The sequence below is a fragment of the Lagopus muta genome, chromosome Z (genome assembly GCF_023343835.1).
Source record: "Lagopus muta isolate bLagMut1 chromosome Z, bLagMut1 primary, whole genome shotgun sequence".
In the NCBI taxonomy this organism is placed as follows: domain Eukaryota; kingdom Metazoa; phylum Chordata; class Aves; order Galliformes; family Phasianidae; genus Lagopus; species Lagopus muta.
In genome coordinates this window covers 23,269,298-23,291,179 of record NC_064472.1, presented here as the reverse complement: position 1 = coordinate 23,291,179, position 21,882 = coordinate 23,269,298, and the positions used below count along the sequence as shown (strand labels likewise).

The 21,882-nt window shown below is 37.8% G+C and overlaps 1 protein-coding gene across 1 annotated transcript in view; it reads left to right on the top strand.

The window, feature by feature from the left end:
- JMY (junction mediating and regulatory protein, p53 cofactor) overlaps positions 1 to 21,882 on the top strand; it is a 63,983-nt gene that overhangs the window by 14,521 nt on the left and 27,580 nt on the right. Inside the window, exons 2-4 of the mRNA XM_048932398.1 lie at positions 3,669 to 3,842; positions 13,717 to 13,867; positions 16,003 to 16,172. Coding sequence (XP_048788355.1) covers positions 3,669 to 3,842; positions 13,717 to 13,867; positions 16,003 to 16,172 — 495 coding nt within the window. The remainder of the gene's footprint in view (positions 1 to 3,668; positions 3,843 to 13,716; positions 13,868 to 16,002; positions 16,173 to 21,882) is intronic.

Genomic DNA, 21,882 nt, shown 5'->3' with positions numbered 1-21,882 from the left:
TGGGGGGCCAGGCTTTTCTTATGACATTATTAATTCAGTGGATTCAGTGGATTAACGTTATCTGATAGTCTAAATACTGTCTGGATGGCAGCCAGCTAAAAACAAAAACAAACAACAACAACAACAAAAAAAACCCTCCAACTTCATCTGACTTGGTTCCTGGACAGGAAAAGCTCCCTCAGACTGCACTGTAGAGCAGAATGGGAGGGCACAGCTAATGACATCTGTCTGCTCTCCCCTTTAGGACTGATAACAACAAACCAGCCTCTGCGTCTCATTGTCTTACTGGCCATGTCTACTAAGAGAATCAAAGCTATCATGCCTCACTGCATTGGTGAAGAGTGTGGTAACCGCATCAGTTACAAAAAAGGGGAGAGGGTAGTTTGATGCTTCTCTTTATACCCTTAGATTGTGCGTATCATAACTATCACTTCAAATGTAGGTCATAATTTCTGCGTTGTTTGTTTTTCTTTTCCAAAACTGGATCATTTATATTTCTTCAGTCTCATCTTTCCCTCATGTAGCTTTTAATTCAAGTGAAATTTGAGCCAACAGTTTTATGGTATTGATCTGATGAAAGAAAGTGTATACGTGCTTTTGAGCTGATTTGCAGCCTTTGTAAGAGATTTAGATGTTTTTTCCTCTCAAATGCAGACTGAGTGAGCCTTTATACAAATGTGCTAATAGGCAGGTGTGTGTGGTCTGTATTAAGAGGCAGGTAATTTTCCTACCTATTTTGAAGAATATCCGTGTTTGATGGCCCTTCGGTGTAAATCAAAGAAGGTGATACTTGGTTGTCTCTGAATCAGCTTTCCAGTGTTGTCTTTTTATTGAAACTCTAATTGTGTGGAAATTGCATCACCATTTTAATTAAAAAAAAAAAAAAAAGTCTGTCTTAGGCACAGGACATGCAGCATGTGTGGTTTGTTGCTGTAGGAATGAAGGAAGGCCTTGTGTTAATAATTTAAGACAACAATATGTGTTTGTGAACAACGTAACGTGCCCTTGCTTGTATTTGTTTTTAAGAGTTTACTCCTTGAGGATTGGGTATTTTGAATAAGTTGGGAAGCATTTGTAGGCGTAGAATTAGGGGAATCCCAGCAACAGACCAAATGAAATCGAATGTGGACAAGGCCCTGAAATTATGCCTGTTTACTTGCTTTATCCACGAGTGTCAGGATACCTCATTACGATATCAGTCCCGTTTCTGTTTATGGAATTTTCTCTGAATAACTAGCACTGTAAGTAGATGCATGCTGCCAGTGTCCTGAAATACCTTTGCACTGTATGGATGGACATACGTTTGAAATGAATCTTTAGTTTTTGGTGCCTCTTTAGTCTTAATTCTGCAAAGCTGTGACTGCCTTCAACTATACCAAAATTATCACAAAGGCCTTAAGAGTCATCTGCAAATAATTAGAAAAACAAAAACAAAAAAAACCAACTGTATTGTATTGCTCTTATCCTTAAATTTGATTATTTAAAATACTCTTTTAAAGGGTGATATTGATATGTTTTTTCTAATTTTTGTTACTTCTCTTTATTGCCCTGTATAGTTTGTGTATCTACAAAACAATAGGATTGCATCCTAAAATGAAATTGTGTACTCAGTAAGCAGTTAATACAGCCTAAGCCACTACCAGAAAGCTAACATTATAGTGTATTATAGATATATTGGAACAGTTGGCTTGAGAGAAAAGAAGGTTTGTTTTTTTCAGTACGTTGATAGAGAAATAACTACAGCTCTGGGATTACAGGAAAGTTTTTGATATGCCTGGTACAAACAGGAGATGGCTTGAGTATGGCAGCTGTATTTTCAGACACTAGCAGCAGCAAGAAGAGCTAGGGAAGTGGTGGCTTAATAGTCTGAAAGGCTAAAACTGCTGGAATAATGTGTAGTCTGCAGAAACTTAGGAGTCAAATCCTGAGTGCCTGGACTGACTGCTGTCCATTCAGTTGGAGGTTCATTTGTGTGTGTTTAGCACAGAACATGCATAAAACATTAGTTTTATGGACTGCAAACCACAGAACACTGCCCAATACCTTCATCGAGAACTTGAACACCACAGGTTATTACACGTGCTGGCAGTCAGCAGAAGGGCATAGTGAATGAGCCTGGAGTAGGAACAGTTTCTGAGGCGGAACTGTTTAGGTGAAAGAACAAACTGTCACGCTGCTGATGAGAAACATCATCGCTGTTCTACAGTCTCATCCAGACCTCTCATCTCCAACAAGCCTTGCTGAGGGAAATATTTTATGGCTTGTCATCTGTCAATCATATCAATGATCAGTGAGCAAATTAAGCTACTACAAGCCTCTCTGATTCCTGTTTCTTAATCTTGTCCAATATTTAGAGATTCAGAGAAATTGGCGCAGTGTGGTGGGGATCATCAGATGCAAAATTTGTATTAGAGTTTTTTTTCTTTTGAGTAACAAACACAGCAGAATAGTATGAACATAATGGAACAGAGTAGACTACTGTGGTAAAAAATGTCTTTTGACAGTTGTGGGATACAGATAAATCAGATGCCAGAGAATTATTGATCAAAGATTCACTTTCTCATCTACAGTTCCCTCTATTTTGTTTTCCAGTATTCATGCTTGATGCAGTCATGTATAAAGCAAATATTTCTTATAAATTGAGAATCCAGTTTACGTGACTGCAGAGAAGATACAAAATGGTTATTCTGCAGTTTCTGAATCTGTGCTTAATTAAACATTTGACTGTGAGTACAGGCTTTTGAGGTGGTGAAGGAAAAGACAAGAGACTCACTTTCAGGGTCTGAGAGTAAGAGAAGATTTTATTTCAGATAATCTTGACTTGGTGAACACATCAATTACTCCACATATCTGTATGAGATCAGTATAGCTGAACAGTTGAATATATTTTTGGAAATGGTAAAAGATTTTCAGCAACATGTGAGGTTCGTTCAGACAGATGCCCAAAATAGATGCAAAGCAAACATAAATTAAAAACATACATTGTAGCAGATTTGTAGCAATGAATAAATTTTCCACTTCAGAAGATCTGAAAGGAGGAACTGACAGGATGTCTCCTTAAATGAAAACACATGTTTTGAAAAAAAAAATTAATTAAATTTTAAAATACATTTATGATTTCCTTGTTAAAAATATCTAATAGACACTCTGGATTTGATCTTCATGCCTAAATTATCTGGGTAAAATGCAGATCACTGTTTCGTTCATAGATTTCTGTCTGTGTCTGGAGCAGCATTAATATAATGAAGCTATGTAGGTACGAAGTAATAGGTGAGCTAGGAATCTTAACATCTGAGTTGTCTTCTGACTTACTTTTCCCCGTCATTCCTCCTACTACATCTGGAAGTGGGAAACATCTGAAGTAGCTTATCTGATGAATATGTTACTTTTTGTGCTCTTTGTACTCTTTTATTATTTATTGTGATTTTTGTAGGGAGGAAATCAATAGGAATGCCATACTTTCTGGGTTAAGGTTGTCAGAGAAGTGATCTTATCTGATTAGCTAAATTCAAGATGTGAAAGGAAAATTGAGACTTTCTTATTTGGTCTGTCCAAGTGAGGATTTTTGGAGGAGAGAAGAGATGGGCTAAAAGTACTTTTTAAACTGTTATTGCTTTCAGCAGGAATTTTGAAAACGTTCATTAAAATTGGTGTTTTTCTTTTTATAGCTACTGGAAAAACACAAAAACACAGAAAGCATGGTAGAGCTGCTTGAACTGTATCAGATGGAGGATGAGGCCTACAGCAGTCTTGCAGAAGCTACCACAGAGCTCTACCAGTACTTACTTCAACCATTCCGAGATATGAGAGAACTTGCAATGCTTAGAAGACAACAGATAAAGGTATGGCAAAAGCCAATGAACTTCTCATTCATGGGAAAACCATGCTTTTTATTTACTGTTTATTAACAAGTACTTTTATTATGCAGTATGCATAGTGATGTTTTTTCCATTAACTGTTCTCATTCCTTAATTCAGAGGAGTGCTTTTGCAGTGAGGACATCTCTAACACGTGGCTTAACCATTACCTGTTTAATTTCTACATTTCTATGTTAAACGCTTTAATTGTTGAATTTAGCCGGTGGAATTAAACATATGTATTACGGAGGGGTACTAATGCATAAAATATAAACAGTGTTGCACAGTATCTTCTTAATTGCTAATTATTTTACAAGGTTCTGCGGGAAATTACATTTCATTTTAGTTTTCTGAGGTAATCTGATAAACCATTAGAAGCTAGTAGATTCTAAACTTATGTTGTGAAACACTTAAAAGTAGAAGCATGCTGAAGGTATTTAGTTTGTTGTAAAACTTTAACAGTATATTTTCCTAGGAGGTATAATATTATGACGAGCTGAAGAATATGATTTTGATAGATCTGGTTTTTATAATGTTTCGCCTAAAAATAAAAATTGTATCTTTAGACTTTTTCTTTCAAGTGTTTAACCAGAACAAACAAATGGTGTCTTTACTGCATCACAGAAGTACTTTTACTAATCATAGTTTCTATGCAGTTGAATAGACTGTAGCCCTCTGTCTTTTAAAAGAAATATCGTGACATAGCAGCTAAAATGGGCCTATTTTGTTCAGTCTTTAGTGTAAATGTCAATTTGTGTGAGCTTATTCAGCTAGCCAATGTTGATTTTACTACTTTCAATTAAAAACAAGTATGTTTTTGTCTATAGTTGAGTATAGAATGAGGGAAGGAGGCAAGAGGACTTAAGATTCTCCAACTACTTGTATTCTGAGCCATTATGTCTATTATGTCATAACATGGCATAGACATGTTTTGAGTTTGTTTCTTTTATGGATTTTGTTTTTTTACTGAGTAGTTTAATCAGTTTCGTTTTTTGTCTGTTAACAGAATAAGATCAGGAAGAAATGAGTTGCTTTACGTGTAGTCCTTGAAAAAAGTGTTTAGTGTCCTCTGCTTTTGGTGCAGAACATACAGTGTTTGTTTGTTTTTTTTTTTTTTTTTTTTTTAAGATATGTGTGTATCTGGGTGTTGAATTTCTGCTGTTAATCTGGAAAGTTAAGTGAGAGGCAGGCCGGCAGGCTTCCAGGAGAGAAGGGAAAACACCATATTCTGTGCACACAGTGGAAGCTTGTTAGAGCTGGGCAGCTGCTAATCTAAGTGATGAGGAAACTGAACATTTTGCATGAGATTGCTACAAAACTGTAACATATATTCAATCACTTAAATCTATGTGCAAGTTGAATAGAATACAGACTGCTTGTATGTTCAACTGTGAAATCAACTGATATATAGAAAATGACAAAAGCCTTTTTTGGGGAATTTCTTTTATAATTGCATGATGAAGTGACAGGTAAAGTTGTCAATACAGTTTTTACATTGCATGTACAAACTGGTGATGATAACATATTAGAATCTGCATGTACGTTTGTATGCACTTAACTATTAATTTTGCAAAAAAATGTATGAGAATTACCTCAGTTCTTTGACAATAACTTGCCATTCAGCATTCTTAAAGATGAAAGGAGAACTTTGAACTTGTAGATGGGGGGGAAAAAATAGAAAAGTGCATAATACTTTTTATTTGTCTGTGTGTACTCACGTCCTGAACATAGAAGTTTTAGTTTGTCTCCAAAAGACAAACTGTAGAGTAAGAATAGTTGCAAAATAGCAATAAGGATGGTAAAAGTATTTTCATATCAACAATCTCAGATCAATCAGTTGGCTTTATTTTTGTCATTCAAAGCATGTAGTTAGTGTAAGATATGTTTCTGTAACTCATTAAAGTTATAGGAAAGGAAATACTGAATGATTTCACTATTTTACGTGCACACACGAAATCAAGGGCCCTGTCAGTGAACTTTTGGCATTACTAAAACAGCCTGCAAACAAAGGGGAAAAAAAAAAAAAAGAAGAATCCTAAACTCCTACTAAACATACCTCACATACCCTTTGGCAATAATTTCCAGTTTAATTATGGACGCTGAGATATATACATGTTTCAGAAGGAGGTGGGTCCCTCATTGGCTATTAACAGTGATTCAGATTAGCCATCAGCTCAAGAAGCTTCTAAGCTGTTCAGTGACAGAAGCTGAGGAGGTATTGCTCTGTCTGCACTTTGTGGGTTAATTTTTTTTTTGTTCACCAACTGTTAATGATAATTACAGGCCAGGACAGCCTCGTATCTGACCGAAGAACTAAGTATTAGGGAAAAGAGTGAGAAAAGACACAAATATAACATGCATTAATAAAAAGGCATTTTGATGAAAACACAAAAGCTTGTGAACGTGCAAAATATCAGATTGTATTGCTGCAGCAGTAATAGTAATGGAGGATATGAACTGGAAATGCATGATATTTTTTAAAGTTTTTTCTTCTACTAAGCTGAAGATGGGGAAGGAGAAAGAAATAAGGCAGAGACATTGCGGCAGTGTTAAGGTGGCTGTGAAAGGCGAGGAAAAGGGCTTAAGAAGGTCTTCAAAGGTAGATCTTTGAAAAAGCCCTTCAAACTGGCTCACTGTGTAAATTTTACAAGTCCCAAGTTTTTATGATTCTGTAAATAGATTTAGGTCTAGTCCTTTTTCAGTAGTACTCTGAAACAAGTTTTCACAGCTTTCATGATCTTTACTGGCTTTATTTGCTGTATTACTACAGTTACTTTCATTAATCCTGTTCCTGGGTATTCATATATATTCTTTCAGATTTCTTCTTCCCTAAGGGTTTTACTTTTTTTTTAATTTTACTATTATTCATTGTATCTATATATATAAAAATTGTCCGCCTTATCTTGATGAATTCTTGATGTACATGTGCTTCATATTTTGTTGCATTTTTATTTTACTGAAGATTGAAATACATCCAGTTATTTTCATCGGTAAATGTAATATGCAACTTTCTGACGTGCTAAAGCTTAAACATTTTGAAATAACTAGGTAGTTTTTTTTTTCAGAACTTTTTTTTCTAACTGGAACTCAGTCAGTGAAGTTGTCTGAGAATGAAGAAATGCATTTAAAATTATGATGCATGAAGGATAAATCGAGGGAAGGCACAACTCAAAGTACACATTCTTAGTCCCATTAATTGCCAGTATAAAATATTTTAATTTAATTTAGCGATTTTAACGTTTCCAGGCACATGACAATATATAGAAGAAAAAGAAGAAACCTCAACAATCTGAATAGCCCTAGTATTTACTCGTGATAGAACTTTAATCTTTTATTACTTCCTTTTCTGAATACTTCTTTATTTTTCAGCATTTTTTGTAGCTCTGGAAAAAACGTTCACTACTGCAACTTGCAGTTCAGTGACAATTTTGTTTAGTTGTCTTTGTGTGTGTGTGAATATCTTATTTGCTTTTAGGTATGTTACTGCGTTTACTGCCAATGTTTTTATTGACATCTGCTATTCTCCTCTATATTGATACAGAAAGTCTAAACCTCCACAGTTTGTATTGGTTGTCCTAGGCTTCAGATATGTTGAGGATCAAGCCCTCCAATTGAAGCTGATTTAGATATACTAACATTAAAGTCCGTTCTAGTATTAATGAGGATAAAACTAGTGAAGCTGTAACGTGAATTTTAAAGCTTTACACAGAAAATTAGAACACATTTTGGGAAATCATGCTGAGTGTTTTAATTTAACTGGCTGAGAGCACAGTTTAAGTTAAAAACCTGTGAGACTAACTTTGTCCCTGAGTGGATGAGGAAAATGAAATGCACACTTTCTTGTTAATATATCCAGCATGCTGTAGTTTTAGTTGTCCTGCCTGTTGGAATCTGAAAGGTAGCTAAAGAATGAAGGTGAAATAATCTTGTGTATGAAGCTGTTTTCCTCTTTTTCTGTGACTCCTGCTATATGTAGCACCCCCTCAACTTATCTTTTTTTTTTTTTTATAATGGCCTGCTGTTGTTTCATCTTTGTTTTTTCTCCTTTTCTGCCTATTGCAATTCTGTCTAGGGATGTAACAAATGGAGCGTGAGAGGTGTACAACAGATCCTTGCCCAGGCTATAAATATGATCTGGACTAAGTCTATTTTTTGCCAGTCTCCTCCATTATTTTCCTAGCTATCTTCAGTCAGAGGTGGAAAATACTTGAGAGCATTAAATATTTTTCTATTTAGGTGATGTATATTGTAGAAAACTTAACAAAATCTTATAATTGCAAGTGTGTTTCTAGTATCACAGTAATCTTATTTTATGCCCTTTAAAGGGGAGAAAAAGGTGTAACGTTAAAGCAAGGTCTGTGAACTTTTCCAGGGGAAAAAGCATATTCCAGTGAAGAGGAGACTTTTCTGTCCCCTTCCTTCTCACTTGCTCACAGTCTGGACTTGGGACTTCATTTTAGTTTGTTTCCTTGAAGAATGAATTGCTTTTCTTTATGGTGCTTATCTATTCAGTTTAGTAATATGTTTTTATGCTCTTTTACCCTGAAAAATAGCACATGGAAGTCAGAGGTGACATGATGTGTTGATGGTGACGGCTTCTGCATTTTCTTCCTTTTCTAGTGTGCTTTCTGATTGTCAGCGGTTTATGGGCTGGTTCAACCCAATTGTGTGACTGGCAGGGCAGAGGGATCCACAGAGCCACGCCTCCGGAAAAAGGGAAACAGGGAACTCTGAATAATTAAAAACAGCAGCAGTGATCTGAGGAGAAACAAACTAATTTACTAAATATGGTATCAGAATGCAAGATAACATGCTATAATACAGTATAATTAAATTGAAGTTAATAAATATAATGAGAGAGAGAGCGCGTCTGAAAGAAGGAAAGGCCTCACCATAATGGTGAGGTGAGGCGCACAGTCAGTCGAGCAGCAGGGATGAGGGAGAGCCGAAAAAAGGGAAGGTCTTGTGACCTTGCCAGGGGTTATATCTCCTCTCACAACGCAAAGTCCTTGAGGATATGTAGTTCTTCTCTTCCAGACAGGTGCCCAGAACTGGAGCATTAACTCTTTAACTCCCAGTGTACTACATGATGTTATGACATGGAATACTGATAACCAAAAATCATAAAACCGTAACACTGATAATCACTTGAGAAAGCCAGAACTAATATATATATATATTTTTTATTTTCAAAGCATAATCTAAAGTAAAACTTGAAAAATATGAAAGTCTTAAAAAGAAAATTCATCTTCAGGAAAAGAAAATTATCTTAGCTGATTTTATCTTGAGACTTTTACAATGGTTCTTCTCAAAATGAATGCAGTTATTGCAGAAAAGTGAAATGTGCTTTTTGAGAAAATGGTTATTAGAAGGAATTTAAGGTGTGATGAGACGGTTCAGGTTGCATCTGGAGAGGTTTAGGCTGGATATCAAGAAGGATTTTTTTGTAGAGAATATGCTTAGGCATTGAAGCGGTCTGCATAGGGTGGAAGTGGTGTAGTCACCATCCCTGGCAGCAATTAAAAAACATACAGATGTGGCACACTGGGACACTGTTTAGTGGCAGACTTGGTAGTTACTTCTGTGGTCAGACATGTTGATTTTAAGGGTCTTCTCCAACTCCATTACTTTAGCACTACAAAACAATAAAATAATTCATTTTGAAGGGACATAAAAGATCATTTTGTCCAACTGCTTTTCCAGTTCAGGGCTAACCAAAAGTTAAGTGTATGAATAAGGGCTTTGTCCAACGCGTTTTGAATGCTGACAGGCATTAGACATCAACCACCTCTCTAGGAAACCTGTTTCAGTGCCTGACCACCCTGACAGCGCAGAACTGTTTCCTGATGCCCAGCCTGGCCCTCCTCTGGCAGTTCCCATGCTGCCATTCCCACTCTGCCATCAGTTCCCAGGAGCAGAACACATCCGTCTCCCCTCCTCAGGGAGTTGCAGGGAGCACTGAGGTTGCCTCTTGGCCTCCACTTTTCTGGGCTGGGCAATCCCAGTGCCCTCAGCACCTCCTCATATCAAGTGCCTTCCTGCCTTGTTATCAGCTCTGTTGTCCTTCTCTGGATGCCTTCAAGGCCTTTAACATCCTTTCTCTTTTGTGGAGCCCAGAACTGTGCACAGTATTCAGAGTGAGGCCACATCAGTGCTAAGTACAATAGTAAAAGTACTACTTTTGACTGTGTGGCTGTGCTGTGTTAAAGCATCCCTGTTTGCCCTCATGGTGTGCCCCCAGGGCACACTGCTGTTTCACAGTGAGCTGCTGGCACCAGCACTCCCAGGTCCTCTCTTGCTGCACTGTGTTCCCTATTTCTGTTAATCGGTAAAATGACCAATGCTCTTTTATGGTTTATGTGCAGAAATCAAACTCTATAGCCAGATTAAGGGTATAGAGCAAGTGTGTTTATACCAGCAGTGTGGAAACGCTAGGTGCAAGGGGGATAGATCCACTTAACTTGCACACCATGAAGAAAAAGCATTCTACGGATATAGGCCGAACACTAATACATAATCAATTGTTTCCAGGAATTCGGATACATATTCATTAGATTTCCAAGAACCCCTTAGCATTCAGACCCTTCCCCTCAGGTGTGCTAGTGAGTCCTGGGGGTCTCCTCCCGGTGGTCGTGGGATGAAGAAACAAGTCTTCCTGGCTGTAAACTTATGACCCTGCAGGAGGGGCAGCCCCTGATCCTATTCTAGCCTGCCCTGAGGACATCTTATCACCTCCCTGCTGGACGTCCTCGGGCTGTTCTCAAACTCCTGTCTTTATGTTCTCTACCCCCCTTGTTGATGTCAATGTCTGCAATCCCCATTCTTCTAACAGCCTCTACATATTTGCTTCTGTAAACTACCTCTAGCTATCTATATCCCCAGTTCCTGTGAAGGCCTTTTCAACATCTTTTACTGTGGGGCCCTTCTCTCGTCCTTCAATGGAAAATGAAAACAAAAAGGTGCTGGCATAGTAGAGATGTGCAGTGAGAAAAATGAATCTTAAATATATTGCAGATGCATTGTGGACAGAATTGGAATGCAGTGGGACAGAAGATCTTCCTTTAATTTCAGAGTGATAATTATTTCCTTCACATCTATTTTTTTTACAAATAGATAAAAAGAGATTTATAAATATGTAAATTTATAAAAAGAGACATTTATAAAAAGATTAGTTTTACTAACACAGTAGTTTCTTTTACATTGGTATCTTATTTTCAGTAATGCATTTTTCTTTGTTGCATTCCTTGATGGAGAGATTGAATCAGGTGGAACGTGCTGTCTGGATGAGAAGAGATTGCTTTTCCTCTGGGGAGCTTTGGAGCGTGTTCAGGCCAATGTAGAAGCTCCCAGAGGCCACAGGGTGCATGTCAGGCAAGCCCAGGAAAGGAAATCTCTGTGTTGGGCACATCTACCCAAGCCTTGCTGGGTGGAGGAGAGTGGCAGAGAGCTTGACACCAGAAACCAAAACAGATTCTTAAAGTGTGAGCATTCAGAAAGTGAAGGGAAGGGAAAAAAAAAAAAAAAGCAGAGAAGCAATCGCCTATCTTTTAGGGTACAGAGCAGAATGTACTTTGTGAATATATTTCTGTCCCTCTGGCTGAGTATGCTTTCCATGGAATGATGTCCTCCGAGGAAGTAATGTGAATTGCTTGTTTTCCTTCCAATGGCATGAGATTATCTTTGGCTGCTCAGTGCGAAGCTCTGGGCGTTACAGAAGGACAGTCAACTTCCCTGAATCTTCTTTGATCCATTTGACCTCTACTGCACCTTGAGTGGTCTAAGAGGTGTTCTGCTGGCAGCTAATGTCCATAGTGCATGGTCTCAAACAGATGTTAGCATAGATGAGGATTCTTGCTCCAGGAGTCAGCCCAGGAACCTCAGTCTTCAGTAGCTCATTTGAAATTCTTGATACCCAAGACTCTTGTCTCTTATTCTTGCACTTTCTTATCCAAATTTGTTGCTGCGACCCTCAAATACCTCTGGTTGTCACAGGTGACAAATGATGATTGGGACAAGCGGTGTACTCTGGTCTCCATCTCTGTGGTCATCAGTACTTTCACAAATGCTGCTAAGGCAAAAGCTGCTTAGATTTTTTTGTACTTTGTCAAATGAATAACCACAGTTTGAATGATAGTATAGATGATGTAATTGATGATAGTATAGATGATGTAATTGATGATAGTATAGATGATGTAATTGATGATAGTATAGATGATGTAATTGGGATTGCAGTTAATGAAAAGATGCTTCCTGTTTTTCTTACTTGTAAATATTTGATCTCTGGAACAAGGATACAATAGTATTAAAAGATGCTAAATCTCTAGCCTGTGCCATGTGTAAATAATGTTTTGGCAGGCAAAATTGGATGAAGAAATATTAGGAGATGCTATATTGTGGCTTCTTATTCTTCTAGAAGTGATGTCTAGTAATAATTTTACTCACAATACTTGTTGATCCCATTTCAATTTCAACATCAAATTATGTAATTTCTACCCAAGAGTATTAAAGGAAGGCTTCTAACTGTATTACTTTTATTGTGATTATCTGATTTATACCTATGGTTTGACTGCTATTTTAAAATTCTTGCCTGTCCACTCATAATCATTATGTATGGAAATCATGATAAATATGTGCTTCATTGGATTACGTGTTACAAGAAAAAATTAATATTCACTTACACTTTGTTTACATTTTTATTTTGCCTGTTGCCTTTTTAGGGTTTTCAGAAATATGAAATGTATATATGAGGTAGATTAAAATACTGTATAAAACTACTACAAACATTTTTTGAGGATAGAAGTTATCTATATATATTTGCTTATAACGATCATCCCTGTAAGAAATGAGATAAGTGGATACGCAGAGGTAGATTCTGAACAATCACTAAAAAGCCTACTATTTGTAGTGAAACTACAAAGTGGAATGGCTTTTTGACCAAAGCTCTATGAAACTGGGAGGAGACATTTTGACATTGAGACATTAGAACTTCAGGTTAAATATTTGGTTGCACAGAAGACTGAGTTTTCAGTTTGGGGATTATTGTCTGAAGTATTGAGGTGTCTTTTTGGCCAACATAAATGAAAAAATATTCAGAATTAAGGCTTTGGAATTGCAGGTTCCAGCATAAATGTCTACTAAAAATCTAGGTGGTGGTTTTTTGGGTTTGTTTTTTTTTGTTGTTGTTTTGTTTTTTGTTTTTTGTTTTTTTTTTTTTCAGTTACAGTGCTTAACCAACCTCAACCTTTTTTAAGAAGTGTGTACAAAAAATAGGTAGGGGGAGACAGCTACTTTTTTACTTTAAAAGAAATCCCAGTTCTCTTGCTGTCTTCAAATAGTTATTATAGAATTGAAATTGCTTCCATTTTAGGAATGGAAAAAGTATTTAAATTCCCAGTCACTGGGGAAATATTTTTGAAGTCATTGTTAAAACAAAGAAGAATTCCTAAAACTGATGATTATTTCCCAGCATCCCACGACATCCCCTTTTTCCATCTTTATTATTATCTAAGAGCATTCGCTTGCTTCAGATCGGAATATTCCAGGCTGGGAGAAAGCCTGGATAAAGCATGCTTGTTGTTTGAGGATATGGTATTTAATGAGAAGTTACTGGTAAATCAGATTTATATTTGAGTTTGTTGTGCTTCTAGTAAGAGTAATAATGAAGCCATGAATGTACTTCTGTACTTCTTCAACGGAAAGGAACACTTTTTTTTTTTTTTTCCTGTTGAATAAAAGCCATGATGATTTGTTGTAGTTTTCTCTTTTTGCTATTTTGTTTTCTTTCTTTTGTTCTTAGCCTGAATCTGATCACTGTTCAGAAGCAAGCAGTATTATTAACTACAGTCTGATTTATTTTCAGATCTCAATAGAGAATGACTACCTAGGCCCCAGAAGAATCGAGAGTCTGCAGAAAGAAGATGCTGATTGGCAGAGGAAAGCCCACATGGCTGTACTTTCTATTCAAGATCTTACAGTTAAATACTTTGAAATAACAGCTAAAGCACAGAAAGGTAATTATTTTCTTTTATCCTGTACTTAAAATAAACATTAACCTTTAAAGATCTTTTATCATGTTCTGTATAGTACCATGTGATTTACTTTTTTATCAAACCTCTGTGAGGAAAATGCAGTTGTTGTTCTTATTTTTTATTTCTGTGTATGCTGAAATCTTTCTCAAATAAGTTTTTACAGAATGCCATCAGAAGCAGTATATATTTATATATAGCAGAAGCATATAAATTTTTAAATTCCACAACCAGCTTTGCGGTGGGATTTTATTAGTGGCAATTACATTTGCAAAAGATTTAGGAAACATGGAATCCTTGATGGATCCTGTCTTGTGCAGAGGATATGGCAAACCACAATAGTAAGTGTCCATTGCTTTTCCCTTTCCTTTCCTCGCTGCCTTCCAGTAAAATTTTTTATAGCTCTGAACACTAAGCAACCGCTCAGCTTTAACTGCTCTGAAAGCAGCTCTGTTTGAAAGTCTTCATAGATAAATGTTTCACATAGTTTTACTAAATGAGTCAGTGTAGTTAAGCAAGGACATATGGCTTGCGCAGACATCTGTGCTCTTATTCTTGTATGGTTTTAACCAAAATAATCAGTTAATTAGTGTAAACAAACCTCAGGATGCAGTTTCGCTTTCTCTATTTTTGTTCGACTGTGCACTACTGCTGACAGAAGTTTGTCCCACTCTTTTCCCTGCTTGAATGCAAGTTCCTGTCTGTTTCTTTGCCTTGGTGGTAGTGATTGTGCAAATACATGAATGAGCTGTACCCTGGAAGAAAGTCTTTTTTGATGGGTAGGTTTCCTGTCATCTCCATGAGTAGATCTGTTTCAAAAGAAGCAATCACTTTTAAACAATTCAATTTAGGGTTAATATGAAACTTCATCTTACCTGAAAAAGGGACTAAACTAGTTCAAACATATTAATTAGAGCAAATTCTAAAGGTATTTAGCTTCTGCTTTAATGTGACAAATGTGGCAAGTGAAACACCTCATTAGTTAATAAGTGTATTTAGAGTTCCTTTCATTTTATTTATGTATTTTCTTCATGTAATGTTTTCATGTACAGCTGTCAGGATTGTAGGGAAGGACACTGCAAAAATGAAATGCCTGGAGTTTTTTGATAAATGTACAACATAGGTGTGCAGGTTAGTTTTTTTTGTTTGCTTTATTTGGCCTCCTGCTGATCATAAGGAGATCATACATAAGAACAGATGACAGAGGAAAAAAAAACATGAGAGCAAATAGATATTTATTCTCTAACAATAGTGATTGGTATTTTCTGACACCTAGGGACTGAATGCTACTATTTTTGGTTGCGCAACTTCCCTGTCTTTTGCTCTGTAAAGTTAAGTGTGATCAGTATTATGTGATTGTTCTGTATGTTAAAAATGGTGAAAATCTGAAATATGTTAGCCTAAATTTTTTCTGGGGCTCAGGAAGAGAAATCCTGAGTCACATATGGGACTGTTGCTACTCTGAGGGCTTCTTTAAAAGATTCTAGTTCAACTTGGTACATTAAGGGATGATTGTACCTTGTTATATAATTATCCCATAAAGCAGTCTTTATTTTGAGTTTAAAAAGAAAGCATTGTTTAACAAAAATAGGTTTGTTAAATTCATTATTCTTTCTGAATTGCATTTGAAGTCAACCTCAAATTCTGTTTTAAATTGGAATTCTTATTTCACTCTGCATTAAATTTATGACTGCACTGTACAATTTGTGAAGGGAAACTGGAGATTTCAGTAGCTTATGGTAGAGGCTTTCAGAAGCAGGGGGAACCTGGGATGCACTTCAAGACCACATGGTAACAATAGCCTGTATTTTTGTTGTCAAAAGTTCTGAACTTGTGGTTCTGACATTCAGGTAATATGTGTTCAGAATAGTTTCTCTGAATAACAAAAATTGGATTTATAATAATGAAATGGTAAACAAATATGGAATTACATACTAATGTGAATCCTAAGAATTCTTAAACCTCAAATATGAAGGTTACTACTCTGTAGAATGACTTCTCTTAAGAGAACTTTGTATGTTTTTGGATACAAACATGTTCACAGTCCCTACAGTAGAATCATTATAGAGATCTGAAGAGAAGACTGATAAAATGTTTACCTTTTTTTTCCCCTTCTGTAGCTGTGTATGACCGAATGCGAGCAGACCAGAAGAAATTTGGTAAGGCAGCATGGGCAGCAGCAGTGGAACGTATGGAAAAGCTTCAGTATGCAGTTTCTAAGGAGACTCTGCAGTTGATGCGTGCTAAAGAAATCTGTTTAGAGCAGAAGAAACATGCACTGAAAGAGGAGGTAATTTTTCATACCAATCAGTAGAAGAATTAAATACGTAGTAAAAAATTGAACCTTTAAGGAGCATGGATACACTTGAAAGAAATGAACCAACAGACATGAAAGTCATTATTTTTCATATTTTCAATAATGTAAGTTTGTATTTTAATCCCCACGTTCAATCATATATAGCAAATGAAATTTTATTGTAGGTGTCACAGAGTCCTGAGGGAATTCACTTTTGTATCACCATGGCACTCTTGATGGCGTTTGAAAAATTATGTCAGTTAGGTGTAGTCCCAGGTGGCTGGAAAAAAGGGCAGTAGGGTACTCAAATTAAGAAGGGTCAATATGACCCTTCAAACTACCGACATATTAGTCTCACCCTGGTGCTGGGGAAGACCTTGGAGCAGATCATCCATGGAAAGGGAGTTGATATGGGATGTTCACCTTCAGTAGTGTCTTTGACATGGTCCCCCATAGCACCCTTCTCCCCAAATTGGAAAGATGTGGATTTTATGAGTGGAATGTTTGATGGATGAGTAACTGGTTGTGAGATAGTATCCAGAGAATGGTGGTCAGTGGCTTGATGTCTTGTTAGAGATCAATGGCAAGTACTAGGGATCAGTACCATGACGAGTGGTCTTTAACATCTTCATCAATGATATTGTCACTGGGGTTGAGTGCACACGGCAAGTTTGTGGATGATGCCATGCTGTGTGGCGCAACTGAAATGCCTGAGGGACCAGATGCCATCCAGAGAGACCTAGACAGACTCAGGCAATGGGCCCAGGTGAATCTCATGAAGTTCAATAAATCCAAGTTCAGGGACTTGCACGTAGTTTGCAGCAACCCATGCTATCAGTATAAGCTGGGGGGGTGTAAGGATGGAGTGCAGCTTTGTTGAATAGAACTTGGGAATACTGATGGATGGCAAGTTGAGCATGATCCAGCTGAACGTGATCTTACTGCCAAGAAAGCCAGCTGGATCCTGTGCTGCATCAGAAGCATAGGAAGGCAATCCTGCCCCTCTGCTCTGCCCTGGTGAGACCTCTTCCCAAATAGCACATCCAGTTATGGAGTTCTTAGTACAAGAGGTGCTTGGACCCGCTGTGCCACAAAAATGATCCAGGGAACAGAACACTGCCCCTGTGAGGGCAGGCTGAGGGAGCTGGGTCTGTTCAGCCTGGAGATGAAAAGGCTTCAGTGAGAACTGATAGCTGCTTTTCAGTATTTAAAGAGGGGCTATAAGAAGAAAGAGGACAGACTCTTTAGCAGAGTCTGCTGGGGTAGGAGGAGGGGAGATAGTTTCAAACTAAATGACAAGGGATTTAGATTGGTTATAAGGAAGACATTTTTTATAAGGGTGGTGAGGGGCACTAATGGGTTGCTCGGAGAGGAGGTGTACCTGGAGATATCCACAGTCAGGCTGAATGGGGCTCAGAGCAACTTGATCTAGCTGTATATGTCTCCTATTTGTTGTGGGAGAATTGGACTAGATGATTGTTAAAGGTCCTTTCCAGCTCAAAAGGTTCTAGTGAGGCCGCACCTTGAGTACTGTGTCCAGTTTTGGGCCCCTCACTCCACGAAAGACATTGAGGCCCTGGAACGTGTTCAAAGGAGGGCAACAAAGCTGGTGAGTGGTTTGGAACACAGGCCATATGAGGAGAGGCTGAAGGAGCTGGGAATGTTCAGCCTGGAGAAGAGGAGGCTCAGAGGAGACCTCATTGCTCTCTATAACTTCCTGAAGGGAGGTTGTAGTGAGCTGGGGGTCGGCCTCTTCTCTCGTGTCATTAGTGATAGGACCAGGGGGAATGGTTTCAAGCTACGGCAGGGGAGATTCAGGCTGGACATGAGGAAGTATTGCTTTTCAGAAAGGGTGGTCAGGCACTGGAATGGACTGCCCAGGGAGGTGGTGGAATCACCGAGCCTGGGGGTGTTCAAGGAAAGGCTGGATGTTGTGTTGAGGGACATGATTTAGTGGGAGCTATTGGGAATAGGTGAACGGTTGGACTGGATGATCTTGAAGGTCTTTTCCAACCTTGGTGATTCTAGGATTCTATGATTTTGTACCACTTGTTTACTTTTTACCTTTCCCTGGTTAGTTAACCAGGATTACAATTTTTTGCTTCTAACCACTAAAATGCATTAAAAAAGAAATTGAAACTGAAATCTGCAGCTCTGTAATTTCCATCCTACCTCTTGGGACACAAGCACTTTTTTTTTTTTTTTGAGCAATTTTTGACAGTCCGTTTGGAAGGAATCTTCACATTAGTAATTACACAGATGACTAGCCAGTTATATAGGCAGTACTTTGATTTTGCTTACCCTGCTCATTAAGGCAATCTTCCAGAGGGATTGGTACTAACAGTAGTACTCCTGAGGAAAGAGTGCATGCATTAAACTGTGTTTAAATACCTTAGCAGAAAAAAAACATGCGCGTTAGATTTTATGATACTTCCTCAAAACAAATATGCTAAAAATCTTTTGGAGTCTGTTGTCTTATGGATATTGTAAGAACTTCACAGGCATACTGATATTAATTTACATTTTAGAATTACTGGCTTAAGAGTACTCTTCAAATGCTTGTTGGCCAGCAAAATTTCACTGAATTCTGTTAGAAAAAAGTTATTCAGAAAGCTCACGACTTTAGCACAGTACAGTCTGATAAATTTGCAGACAGATTAGGTCCCTTTTTATGATCTTCTGTGGAAGACAGCTTCATGTATAAGGGAGTAAATGCAACCATGAAATTAAAGTATGCCCAATTAGAATTACAGTTTTTTATAATAGAGATTCATTTTGATTAGTGAGTAATTATTGAGATGTGGAGAAGCATTCGGGGTTAAACAGAGAAACAAGATTTATGCAGTATAGTAGGTTGATGGAGGTCTCTGAAGTGAAAGGTTGGGGGGCTTTTTGAAAAAGAGGAACAAGAAGCATCTGACAGGTGTGCATCATTGTGGTGCTTTGGGATTTTGTGTAATAAGGTTGAAGATTAAAATAAGGTGATTGGAATGATATCAAGACCATCTTCTGTTCTGAAATGCCTTTTTTATTGCTTTGAGAATAGGATAGCTCTAAATGTGCAGAGGTTGGGTATTAGGAAAAAATTCTTCTCAGAAACAGTGGCAATGAATTGGAACAGGCTGCCCAGGGGGAGGTTCTGGAGTCACTGTCTCTGGAGATTTTCAAACAAAGAGTAGATGTGGCACTGAGGGACATGGGTTAGTAGGCATGGTGATGATGGGTCAATGATTAGACTAGATGATCTTAAAGATTCTTTCTGGCCTTAGTGATTTTGTGCAAAATTGGATGTGACAAATATGCCTTCGAATCCTGTGTGGTAGAAGGGTTGCAGTCTTATCATAGTTTTCATTTAGTATGCAAATGAAACATTTTTTTTGTTTTTTTTTACACTTAGATATACAGAAAGATACTACATTTTCCAAACTAACATGATATGCCAATAATTTTTCTTTCTTACCTTTGCATTTAATAAAACTATTTTCTCTGTGCATAGTACTTAAGAATAATACCGTACTTCAGAATAATGAATAATTATCTATGCAGGAAGAGGGTCTTCTGATTTTAGTGTTAAGACATGGTTTTCCAAATAGCCTGGTGAAAAACTGTTAGTACAAGAAGATGGAGTTGAGCAGACAAAAAAGCCCACAGATCTTGGTAAGGCCTGTGTAAGCTGCAGACAGCAACAACTGTGTTGAAAGGGATATGTGTTGGATTAGCACGCGGTACGTTTGTTGCTGTAGTACAGTGAGGATCTTTGTGGTTTTTTTGTATGTCAAAATAAAGGTGGAATTCATAAATGGTATGGTGGGACATTTTTGTTACGAAAATGATTGAAATGGCACTGTAGAAGAGCTGGGGTAATCCTAGCTAGATGCAACAGAAGCAGAATGAAATTGCAAAGTACAAGTAAATTCCAAATTAGCAAGCTCATTTAATAGAATGTAGCCATGGAATTGCCAAAAAGATGCATGGTTTCTGGGAATATTTGGCATGGTCATGCACCACATCCTTACATCTAAATTGGAGAGAGATGGATTTGAAGATTAGCCTGTTTGGTGAAAGAAGAACTATTTGGATGGTTATAGCTAGGGAGTTGTGGTCAGAGGCTATGGGTTCAGATGGAGGTTGGTGGTGAGTGGTGTTCCCTAGGGGTTTGTCTTGGGACTGGTGCTGTTCAGCATTTTTATCAACAGTGTAGACAGCAAGATTGAGTACACCCTCAGCAAATTTGCTGGTGACATCAAGCTAAGTGGTGCAGTTGATGCAATAGAAGTAAGGGGTGCTATCCAAACTGACCTGGACAAGCTTAAAAAATGGGCCTATGAGAACCTAATGAGGTTCAGCAAGGGCAAGTGCAAGGTGTTGCACTTGGGTCAGGGTAATCCCGGATAAGTGTACAAACTGGGAGAAGGACATGGTGGTCCTGGTGAACGAAAGGCGGACATGAGCCAGCACTGCACTTGCAGCACAGAAGGCCCACGGTATCTGGGGCTGCATCAAAAGCGGAGTGGCCAGCCAGGAGTGGGAGAAGACTGCCCCTCTCTACACTGCCCTCGTGAGACCCCACCTGCAGTGCTGCGTCCAGGCTTAGAGCCCCCAGCATAAAGCAGATGCGAAGCCCTTGGAGCAGGTCCAGAGGAGGCCACTAAGATGATCAGAGGGGTGCAGCACCTCTCCTACAAGAAAGGCTGAGGGCGCTGACCTTTTTCAGCTTGGACAAAAGGTCTCCCAAGAGACTTCATCGAGGTCATCCGCTTACTTGAGGGGAATTAAGAAACAGAATGATATAGACTTTATACACAGTCTCCTTTTTACACGGGGATGGCTTTAAACTGAAAGAGGAGAGATGTAGGTTAGATGTTAGGTAGAAATTCTTTACTCAAGTTGGTGAGGCACGTTTTTTCAGCCCTCAAGCCTGGTGGCTACAGCTGTTAGGTGATCTGCCTACCAGCAGTACCAGGTATGTACAATTTAGGAGACTCAATCATTTGTTTGGACAAAACATGTATTTTTGAAGTATAACAAGCTAGCAAAAGTCATGTGAAACTTCTCATTAAAAGATTACATTAATTATAAAGTAGTTTAGTTGGAATTGTCATTTTAGGGAAGAATATCTGGTGTCCTGCTATTTGTTCCTTTTGAATTTTCATGTATGTCATTTTGTGGATAAAATAATGTAAAACAGCTGTTGTGAGCAGTTGAAATTCAGGAACAAAGTTGTCTTTTTAATACTTCATTTTAATTTCTTCCTCTCTTTGACAAAGTCTCAAAAAATAGTAGATCAGAAATAGTTTTTGTTTTTTTTGTGCACAGACTGTTTCATTACTACTCTAATTACACATCAAAAACTCCTTGAAGTCCATGTCAGTGATGATATCTTTGATTTAGGTAGTGTCTTCTAAGTTTTAATAAAGTTCTGACTTGAATATTTTAATTTAGCTTCTCATAAGTTAGTGAAGCTGTACATACAGAAGTTGGGTAACTGAAAGTATAGAGTGACGAGATACAGTGGAAGGAGCTACATATGGGCTTTAACTTTGCACATGTAGATACTTGGGATTTGAACAGTGTTTTAGAAGTCTGAATTGAGTTTAAATTAGGCCAGTTGTTACTGGTTTACTTAACAGCTGAAACTGTTTGCATTATTGCTATCAGTACTTTTATCAAAAGTAGAACTCTACCCAAATAACAGTTAGATCTT